Raw genomic sequence first — 11,499 nt, forward strand, 5'->3', positions numbered from 1 at the left:
GTATCTTCATTAGGAGATCATGTGGTACATCAGGAAGGGACTGGTATTTGGAAGCTTGTTCTGGACTTCTGGTTTTGTTTACACATATTTTTCAAGGGATTTACTCTGAGTTATGTCTAGCTTGGTCCCCTATGCTAAAAGTCTCCACCACACAGGTAGTTTGGAGATATCTAAAGATGAAATGTTTACAGGCTGACTAGACTTTGCTGTGAAAGACGAACTAATTGCAATGCCCAAGGCATTTGTCCAGTGTACAGGAAAACCATCCTGTGTAAGCAAACTGTTCAGTAGAGCGAGCTAAGGGAAGGGTGAGGTGGCGACAGCTAGAGACGTCCTGGCAAGCAGGCCAGCACCGCTTGCAGCCAAGGGGGCACTATCCCGACCTTAATGTCAGGCACAGCGCCTAAGGTCAGCACCCTACGTTATAGTAGCAGTGCTGCCTTGAGGGAGGATGTGGCCGCGTTAAAGCTTCAGCCCGCAGGAAAGAAGAGAGCACTCTTCAGTTGTGGCTAGTCTGGATTTACTGTAAATCCGGGGGGGGGGGGGGGGGGGGGGGGGGGGGGCGTTTACATCAGGTTATAAAGGGTGTGGGAGGCAGGGGTGGAAACCATTCAGGAACGAATGGGAATCCAGGGGGGAGTGGGGTACAAGGGATTGACATGGAAGAAACACCAACAGTGACAAACTAAGGGAGGGGCTCCGGCCCCTGAACCAATCACTCAACGCCCTAGCTAGAATGTTCCAGAGAAAAAGGTGGGGGTGCAGAGTGACTGGCAGTCAACTGGGGTGGGGTTTGGAAGAAGATACATTGGTCTCCAGGGAGACCGGGGAGGAGTCAGGGAAACTGGCAGAAGGAGATACATTGGTTTCTAAGGAAACCAGGGAGGGGTTCAGGAGAGGATACATTTGTTGTCAGGGCAACTGGGGAGGAGCTAGGAAGACTGACAGAAACAGGGAGGGGAGGAGAACCAGGGCAGAACCATTTCAACATAGAGGGGGAATAGAACAAACCAACACAATACAACATCTCCCTCTTTTTTGTTTAAAAAGAAAAATAATGAACGGTGTAAAAGGAAGTGAACTGAATTTGGTTGTTGTGCTCATAGTCCGGACATAAGTCTCCAAACCAGGGGTGGCTTAGAGGGCCAGGAGCCCACTGATCTTCCTCCGGGGCTCTCGCTTCCTCTGACTGTCCATCCTCAGAGGCCACCACCTGGTTAATGACTGGAGTAGGAACAATCCTACTCAGTAACCTCTTGATCAACCTCCAAATGATTGAGCACACAACCAAAACTATATCTAAGATGAGAAGAATTTAAAGTATGGTCTTTAAAATTGACCCCATCCAACCCGAAAGGCCCCATTCCGAAAAGATGTCCCCCAGCCAGTCTGACGTCTCCTTCTTAATGTCATGGACCAAGTCTTGCATTTTGTTGATGGCTGTCCTGGCGTGCTCGGCCTTTGACATAGATCAAGGCAGCAGAAACCTTCAAACTCCTCGCACTGGTGGTTGTGGAGCAGAAGAAGAAAGTCTATGGCTGCTCTATTTTGGAGCGTTGCCTTCCTTGTTATTTCCTCGTCCGATACGAGGTCCGATAGCGTGGCTGATGTAAGGTTGGCTTGTTTAGCTACCCAACACTCTAGGTGGGCCAATTCACCTAGAGCCTTGGCTGGGGATACCCAGGGCAAAAACACAATAATCGCAACTCCCTTTGGCTTTGACCAATGAATAATTTCGGAGTCACACTCGGGGTCGAGATCTTTAAGATCTCTTTTAGAGTGGGCCGAATTCAGTGTGACGTTTTTTGCCTTCCAATTATTAATTTGGGTTATGTTGGGCATAAACAGCGTCAGCTGTCCCAAAGTACAAGGGCCTCTGATAAGGCGAGAGGGGATACCTGCCCATGCTCGGTCTCTGCAAATTAAGAAAATACCACGGGGTAGGGACAACGGCTTGCCACCAAACGTGGATGGAGTATGTATTTGAGGAACGATTCTGCACCATTGGCTAGCCATGTATTCTTTCTTAAATTGCCACACTGATTCAAATCTTTTGTCTCCAGGGACTGGGGAGGACACAAATTGAAAACAAAGAGAGGCATTGGCAGAGCCGAGCAAATCAAATTCAAGGGGTTTGGAATCTAAAGGGGCCAGCCCTTTGATCCCATTCCTCCAGGCACTTTTAGGGTCGACGGGAGAGGCAATCTTTTTGGGCAACAGGGTAGTGAGGGAGGTATTAAGGAGGAAACGTAGATCATTAGGAGGGAGAGGGATCCCCACAAGGCAGGATGACATTAGGTCCTCTGCTGATGCGGTATTAAGGCATATATGTTCTTGGCCGAAGACTTTGGCAAGAGTCTGCCAGATGTTGGCTTTTGGCTGGGGGATGATCCAGGAGCCTGAAGATGGAACAAGGGACCCAAACGCTGTCACCAGCAAAAGGATGTTGGTTGGAAAACAGGCCGTCTGGGTGAAGGTCACTAAAACCATAAAGAAATAAGAATGAGGAGATAAACTCAAAACTTTGGTTCTGCCCTATGGGGATGCTTAGAGGAGCTCTAAGTCTAGGGTAAAGGGTTTTTGCCTCCTCCTCCAGCAATCCTGCTCAACCTGTGCCACAATTCTGACCTTTGATACCTTCTTAGGGAGGAAGGGCCTGACCCACTTAGATGGAACCCATTTCAGCCCCGAGGTATTGGACATGCAAGCGTACCCTCTCCCCCAGGTGACTAGGTCAAATGGTACTTCCATCTTCCAGGTCTCCGGGTCCTTAACTAGGACTGGAGGCCTGGCCTTCGACTGCAGCTGTTCATGTTGCCCGAAGTGTTGCACTATAGGAGAGTTCAGGTTCTTGAAGGAACAATTTAAAAAATTGATCGTAAAGACTGCCTTTGTGAGATGGACATGGGGGGACTCCACCTTCACAGCCGTGCGTTGTTGCTCTAGAACCCTCTTTAGGCTCTGGTGGGTCCTCTCCACCACGGCTTGGCCTGTTGGGGAATAGGGGATGCCGGTCTGGTGCTCTATTCCCCATTGCTGCAGGAAGCTACGCAGCTCCCTGGACTTGTACGCTGGGGCGTTATCGGTTTTGATGACGTTGGGGATGCCCAGGACAGCGAAAGCCTGAACGAGATGCCTTTCTGTGTCTACTGTTCTTTCACCTGTGTGGGCAGAAGCATAGACGGCACCGGAGAAAGTGTCCACAGAAACATGTATGTAGCTCAACCGGCCAAAAGACAGGACGTGCGTTATGTCCATTTGCCATACCTCACAACTGGAAAGGCCTCTGGGGTTAGCTCTGGAACTGAGTGATGGGAGCTGGTGGGACTGGTACTGGGGACATGTAGCCACGATTGCCTTGGCCTGTTCTCGAGTAAGTTGGAACTGCCGAACAAGGCCAGGGGCATTCTGATGGAATTGCTGGTGGCTGATCTTTGCCTGACCGAACAGATCCAGGAGCGGGGCCATTTGGACAGGAGCAGCAAGGGGGTTGGCTCTCCAATTACTCTCTGCAATGAACACCGGCAGGTCGGTGTGTGACCTGATATGCATCACAAAAAATGGTTGCTCTCGGTGGGAGACCAGAGTGACCAACTTCGAGAGCAAATTAAACAGAGGGATGTTAGATATCTCTTGTAGAACTGCGTTTTCTGCTCTGGACGCTACACCTGCAACATATGCTGAATCTGTAACCAAATTGAATGGTTCAGAGAACCTCTTGAAAGCCCTGACGACTGTGTTGAACTCAGCTACCTGAGGTGATCCTTCCACCTTGGCAACATCAGCCTTCCAAGTCATAACAGAATTGTGGGATGTTCCAGACGTGTCAATAAACACAATCAGCGCTTCCAAAAGGGTCCGACTCTGAATTCTTTTTAATGACAAGGTAAATTGAACATCTTGACTAAACAATTTATGGGCCGGCCGATCGACAGCAATTTAGCCGGTATAACTGCCCAGAGCAAACTGTAACATCCCATTAGTTTCAAGCAGTTCATCGAAAGTTCTCTTTTTGAATTAGTCCAATTCCAATTTGACAGGGATGTGAATGCAGTCGAAGTCACAATCAGCCAGCTCCCTGATCTGTGATCTTGCCTTTCGGATCAGTTCTGCCAACAGCTCTGATGGCTGTATCATTCTTTAGGACCTATGATGGCTCAGGAAGACCCACTCTATGATCAAGAGAGGGTCCCCTGAGCCTTGGTCCTTGCCCTTGATAGAATCGTCCTATTGAAAAATCACCCCATGGAGGTGTGGCAACTTTCCTAGAATCACAAACCTGAATGGCAGGCCCGGTTGGTATCTGTGGGCCTGCCTGGCCGAAATGGACCCTTGGATTTTCTCCAGTGCTGCCTGTGCCTCTGGGGTAAGTGACCTAGGAAAACTAAGCTCCTCTTCCCCTTTCAATAAATTGAAAAGGGAGGGGCTAGGTCATCAGTTGCTATTCCTAGCCAAGGCCTTACCCAATTCAAAGACCCACACAGCTGGTAGACATCTGCTAAGGTCTTAATGTTAGTTCTGATGGCCAATTTTTGTGGAACAATGGTTTGCCTAGTTATCGCCAGACCCAGGTACTTCCAAGGTGGCATCCGTTGAATTTTGTCCTGCTGAAGCTCGAACCCTGCAGCAACCAATACATTGATTGTCAGGTCAAGCATGTGGGTAAGTCGGTCATCTGTCGGAGCACAAACAAGGATGTCATCCTTGTAATGGTAAATGATGGCATCCTCGGCAACTGTACATATCGGGGACAGCAAGGAAGCGACATACCATTGGCAAATGACAGGGCTGTTCTTCATTCCTTGTGGAAGAACATGCCAATGGTAGCGCTTACTTGGGGCTCCATGGTTGATGGCAGGAACCGTGAAGGCAAAACATGGGGCATCATACGGGTGAAGAAGAATTTGGAAAAAACTGATCTTTTATGTCTGTAACAGTCAAATTCCAATCTCAAGGGAGCATCGTTGGGGACGGCATCCCTGGTTGGAGAGGACCCATATCTACAATGATGTTAATTTGGCGGAGATCGTGAAGGAACTGCCACTTAACTTTATTTGGTTTCTTGATGACAAACACTGGGGAGTTCCACTCTGACATAGTCTCCACCAGGTTGCCTTTAAGTAGCTGCTTCTTGATGACCTCGTTGAGCGTCTTCAATTTTTGTTTGTTGAGCGGCCACTGCGCTACCTGTACTGGTTTATCTGATTTCCAATTCAGTTTCCAGTTAGGGAGTGCCTCAGTGACCACTGCCCGAAAAACCTGGGGACCCGCTGGAAGGTCAGTTCGGGATCCCCACTGGGCAAGGAGGTCTCTCCCCCACAGGGGTTCCGTGTAGTCCAAAACGAATGGGCGTACTGAAGCCAATTGCCCATCCAGCCCCTTAATTTGCTTGGTGCTCTTTGATTGTTTTGCCAATTGCAAACCCTCAACACCTCGGATGTGACCCAACACGTCCTGCAACTCCTGTGCGGAGAAGAAGGGATTTTCCCGCTTTAGCCATGTGGCTCCCTCCATCTTGGACTCCATGGGAGCCATCTCGTGAAGGGAGACAGAAACAAACTGAGTTTCCTAACTGGGGGCTTGTGAACTGGGAAAGAGGGGGAAGGAAAGGGATCCCTAAGAGTCTGGCCAGGACTCCTAGGGCGGGGGGATTGGGAGCTTTGAGGAGAGCCAGGGGAATGATGGACTCCCTGCGCCTGGCTGGAGTGAGTTGCTACTCTCAAAATCCCAACTTCAGGGTACACAGGAGAGGGAAAAAGGCTAGGAGCAGGGGTAGAGGTAGAACTGGGGCACAAACTAGACAACGAAGGCTGTCTTCCCAATTTTGAACTTGATTTTAATATAGATCTTATTTGAGAAACCAAATAAATTATTTTTGTTAATGAGGAGTCCCCTGACTTAACCGAATTTTGTAATTTAAAATTTACACCATGCCAAAACCAATGTCATATATTTGTTCGGGGGAAACTTCAAGAAATTGAGAAGACAGCCATTTAATCAACTTGTGTAACTCCCTTTTTTGAACTTTAAAACCCACCCCCGCAAGGATTCCCACAACCTGGGTATAAGCTCTCTTTTGGGTTGCAGAAAGTCTAGCACCCATGATGAAAGATCTTAAATGGTGCAACCCAAACTGCCCCCCATTCTGGAAAAATTGCAAAGAAAATAAGGAATAGCCCCACACTGGCCCCTGTTAGAAGTATAAAGCTGTGCAGTGAAGAGAGAGAGAAGAAACCTTTGACACCACCCGCACTGCAAAGGGACAAAAAGGGCTAAAAGGACAAGGCAGAAGAGAGGAAGCACTTACAAATCCGATGGGGGCCAAAAGAAATACGGAGCAAGGGGTCCTGCAGTGGGAATGACTCCTTGGGCACGAGGAGCTGCTGTTCCTGGTCCCCCAGGAGCGCCACCCACTAAAACAGGGTCTGCTCCCACTGGGGGTAGTTCGGCAGCCAGTGAGACTTTCGTGAGTCCTGTTTGTGGGGTCTGTAGACGCCCTCAGGCGATGCGCTCAGGTGAGGCGATGCCAGGAGCTGCTCTCAGGCCCCACATTGGGCACCAGAACTGAAGTGGCGACAGCTAGAGACGTCCCAGCAAGCAGGCCAGCACCGCTTGCAGCCAAGGGGGCACTATCCCGACCTTAATGTCAGGCACAGCGCCTAAGGTCAGCACCCTACGTTATAGTAGCAGTGCTGCCTTGAGGGAGGATGTGGCCGCGTTAAAGCTTCAGCCCACAGGAAAGAAGAGAGCGCTCTTCAGTTGTGGCTAGTCTGGGTTTACTGTAAATCCAGGGAAGGCCAGGAACTGAAGAGGGAGAGGGAGGGGGTTACATCAGGTTATAAAGGGTGTGGGAGGCAGGGGTGGAAACTGTTCAGGAACGAATGGGAATCCAGGGGGGAGTGGGGTACAAGGGATTGACATAGAAGAAACACCAACAGTGACAAACTAAGGGAGGGGCCTCGGCCCCTGAACCAATCACTCAACGCCCTAGCTAGAATGTTCCAAAGAAAAAGGTGGGGGTGCAGAGTGACTGGCAGTCAACTGGGGCGGGATTTGGAAGAAGATACATTGGTCTCCAGGGAGACCGGGGAGGAGTCAGGGAAACTGGCAGAAGGAGATACATTGGTTTCTAAGGAAACCAGGGAGGGATTCAGGAGAGGATATATTTGTTGTCAGGGCAACTGGGGAGGAGCTAGGAAGACTGACAGAAACAGGGAGGGGAGGAGAACCAGGGCAGAACCATTTCAACATAGAGGGGGAATGGAACAAACCAACACAATACGACAGAAGGGCTTCAAAACTGCTCTGAAATAGCTGGTGTGGACTTAGCCTAAAGGGAACAAACTTTCTTTTGCCTTTTTTAACCTCTCTTTCAGATTAAAAGGTGAAATTCACCTTCTTTTTTCTTTTTAAAAACATCTTCTAAATTAGGTCTTCCATTGTAGTGGATAATTTTAAAGGATTCTGAGTAAGGCCTCTTTGGTAGATCTCTGCCTTTGTTGACAGCTCTGTTCCTCTAGGGATAGTCGTCACATAAATTTCAATGGCAGTGCAATTTTTCAGACTACTGAGGACTTGGCCCTCAAATTCAGTATCTCAGGTCACACCTCAGAATTATCCCAACTCTTAGAGTCATTTGCAAAGCTGCCTGCCATGCTTGTAGTGCTGAAGTCTGCCAGGGCTAGTTCTGCTGAAGTCAGAATAAAATTAAATGGGCACGTAAATCTTTGCAGAATGATGTCCTGAGACTAGAAGGACCTTAAATAGATTGATTTTAGGTTATGTTTGCCCAGTTCTTTACAGGCAAAACCAGGTTGGTCCCGCTGTTGCATACTACCAGTATGAGCATGGTGTGTTCCCACTTGGAGCTGTGTGGGTCCCATAACCACAGCCAGCTCTGAAATGAAATCCACACAATAGATCTGTCTGCAGGGCTGGATGTTTTATCACAGATTTCTTGCAAGGGAATCATTGCTCCCAATTCTGATCCAAGTGGGAAAAGTGCAATTTTAAAACTGGCTTCAAATGATGACATAGATAAAACCTTTAACATATTAAGACCAACAATGGCTTAATAAGAACTCTTTGGTGATAACTGTTTACACCATCATAGGCTTGCCTTTAATTTCTTTTATAATTCCCTAAAATTTCAATTTTTTCTTATGTTAATCTGAAGGAAATGTTATCTTCCAGAATGTATATTCTGCTCTATGACCTTTACATACTGACACACAAATGCCAACTGACTTAATTTTTGCAAATGTACTGTAGCTAGTGAAGCTATCTATAGAAACATTTAAGTGTATATGTTTTTGCAGGACATAACATTCATGTTAGGATCTGTTCTTTCTCTCCTCTTTTTCTCTCTTACTGTGTATTATTCATTACTTGGTGTGCATGGACCTTTATATGTTCATAAAAACAGCTTGTTTGAATCTAAACCTTAGATTACAGAGAGAATTCAGAAAAATGCATCATTAATATTTTAAGTATAATTATTATAAATGCACACCTTGTTATAAATGCAGGTTCCTGAATTTTCTTAGTCTCTTTTGTATCCATTGCATGTTTGTTTTGCTGATGTCTGTGCCTTTGTAAGGGTTCACTTCTAATGAATAAACAGTCTTTAACAGCAACAATTGTAAAAAAACCCAAAACCATATTATTATCCAGGTGTTAGAAGATACAGCTCAGAGATGACATAGTAAAGTTAAACAACATTAATGAAAATATCATATAGTTTCCTGCACCATTGGAATCAGTGCTGGTATGAACTTAAAATTTTCATGTAATTTTCTACTAGAAAACTAAACATAAATGAAGAACTAGCATATTCATGAACTAAATGTTACCTTCATGCAGAATTTTATGTTCTGATAGCTAAGGTACTGAAATATGTTTGCAATTTATTTGTCATTTCCTTAAGCTACAACTATAAAAGGTTTTATTACATTTCAAAAATATTTAAACAGTGCTAGAATTGAGTTATTGTGCTCTGAAGTCAAGTGACCACTAGCTGGCAATGTTATACAGCTCTTCCTGTTACAGATTCATTGCATAATACATCATGGTTTGACTCAAGACCTTTAATTTTAAAAATAGAAAAAGAAATTGGATTTCAGTGGGGCTGGGCACTTCTGAATATTTCACCGCTCAGGCTCCAGTGCAGATTAGCAAGAAAATAGGAAGGGCAGTGGACAGAAATAGTTTCTAAAGTAATAACCTTTGCTTATAGGATTTCTTTTGTTTCTCTGATTCAGTGTTTTTAGTTTTAATTTTAATTTTAAATGTCTTTCACTTACCTCAGACCATCCAGGGTGTTGAAAATGAAGCTTATATAATGATCTACAAATAGCCTGGACAGTGCTGTCAGCTCTTTGAAACTCCAGTGTAGGTGTCCTTCATTGCACTTATTTCAAGTGCCTTTCCTCCACATTCAAATATCTTACAACTGTATTATTTCCTGCCTATATACTATCCTTTGCTTCCTAAGGCATAATTTCATGTCTCCTTTGGCTATTAATCAAGGGAGACAAACAATCAAAATAGTGTACTGAGGATGGCTACCAATGGCAGGACAAGCTGGCTACATTTCTATGCTCATGCACCAGTTACATTCACTGCCATTATTCACTCTACTCTTTTATTGCTGCCAGATCTCTTTCTTGTAAGTAGATGGAGTCTCACACATGTATGAAATGCAGTGGTCAGAATCTATTATTTCCTAATATGAAAAGAAAATGTAAATGAATGAAGCACTTAGGCAAATGAATTTTAAAACAAACAAACAAACAAACAAACAAACAAACAAACAAACAAACAAACAAACAAACAAAAAGCAGTCTCAGTATTTTGCACTGTAAAGTCATATATTTTGTCCTGGAAAAGGCCAGACTGGGGAACAGGAAGGTGACATAAATGCCTGCTTTCAATTCTGAGAGGATTATGGAAGAGAAATCATGCTTTTGTCAGAAATTATTTAATGTACATTTATTGCGTGAAGAGTTTTGAGATTTTTATATCTGTAAGATTTTGGAACATATTGTTTGTTCAGTTAGAAAAAAGTCTTGTGCAGGCCTTGTATTTCCTTTTCTTACTCTAGTCACTGCTGCCATTTGGTAACTTCAGAAATAAGTAAAGAACAAAGCCCTGGTGAAGAAAAAATTGTTAAAAGGAAAAAATAGAGTCATTTAAACAGAGGCATTTAGAAAGAAGAGGTGCAGAAGGAGGACATCCTGAAGTTCAGCTTCAGCATGGAACAAGTTCAGCATAAAGAGCCAATAATTTCGTAGAGTGCAATTCTTTGCTAGTCCAAAGTGGTGGCCCAGCACCCTCTTAATACAGGGGGAAATTTGGGCCACAGTGACTGAAGTCATCTACTAAAGGACTCCTCTACACATGAATATTCCCCTCTTTTGAGAAAATTGCTACCTTTACAGGGAATAGATATGTGAAAAGTACAGCTGTATATTAGACATAGCAAGCTTTTATCTGAAAATAAAAAGTGACTTCCAGCCAGCGATTTGCCTAGTGGAGTTTGGCTACAATTGCAATGCTAGCAAGAAGACTGAGGTTTTGGTATTTAATTACTTCTATATTTCTTGGGTTTTCATGCTGATTTTGATACCTGCCAACCAGTCTTTAATATGAAAACTCTTTCTTCGATCATGGACTCCCTCTGTCCTTTTATCTGAAACATGCCTTCTCTCTTAGGAGAAACCGTTCCCTTTAGAAAGGTTAATGAAATGTTTTGGAATTAGGAAATTAGGAGTCTGTTAAGTCAGTACATATCTTTCTGTGCTGGATAAATTTTCAGTAATCCTCACTGAGAAACAAAGGAACAAGCTTGAGCTCAAATTGTGAAAAGTATGCTTTTCTTCCTGCATAAGCATTCATTAAGGAGGGAAGCTTTTTAGTGAAGTGATAGAAAAGCCTTCTTACTAATATAATATAACATAACTCTATTTTCTAATATTTAAAATGGGCTTAACTTATAGTGATTACAAAGATTTTTCTGACACCAGGACACCTGAGGTAAAAATCTTCTCAATTTCTAGATGCTGGGATTTGTTTATATTTTTTTTCTGAGTGTGTCCAAAAAATCTGTGCTAATGATCTCAAACTGTAGTAGCACTTAAAACTGAGACACATACTCCAGGTTTTTTGAAGTTAAAACAGTCTGCTCCCATGGAACAGACCACAGAAGAGAACAAGTCTAAACAACATGTTGCTAAATTACATTCTTAAAGTAGTGTGCTGGGCAAAAATTGCTATTACAGGCTAGAGGAGTTTTATATCATCATAAAATGGCAAATCTAGTCATCCTTTGATACCCAATGCCTTCTAGCTTACTTCTCCTGAGATCACTGCAGCTTCAAAAAAGATTACTAATGCTAAATTAGTATTTTGAATTTCTGTTTTCTCTCCTCTGCCAGGTCCCTAAGGCAGCACCTTCTCTGAAATGGTAGCATGACAGCTAATCAGAGAGTTCATGAAAAG

General features: G+C 44.5%; 1 protein-coding gene across 1 annotated transcript; it reads right to left on the reverse strand.

Moving 5' to 3' along the window:
* Window positions 1–574: 574 nt before the first annotated feature.
* Window positions 575–7,206, reverse strand: LOC143691993 (uncharacterized). The gene is made up of 2 exons (XM_077171408.1): window positions 6,308–7,206; window positions 575–2,480 (listed from the first exon to the last, which is right to left on the reverse strand). Exon 2 carries the CDS (start codon window positions 2,293–2,295, stop codon window positions 1,330–1,332), a length of 966 nt encoding a protein of 321 aa, XP_077027523.1. The 5' UTR covers window positions 2,296–2,480; window positions 6,308–7,206; the 3' UTR covers window positions 575–1,329.
* Between the last annotated feature and the right edge of the window lie 4,293 nt (window positions 7,207–11,499).

This window comes from Agelaius phoeniceus, chromosome Z (genome assembly GCF_051311805.1).
Source record: "Agelaius phoeniceus isolate bAgePho1 chromosome Z, bAgePho1.hap1, whole genome shotgun sequence".
NCBI lineage: Eukaryota > Metazoa > Chordata > Aves > Passeriformes > Icteridae > Agelaius > Agelaius phoeniceus.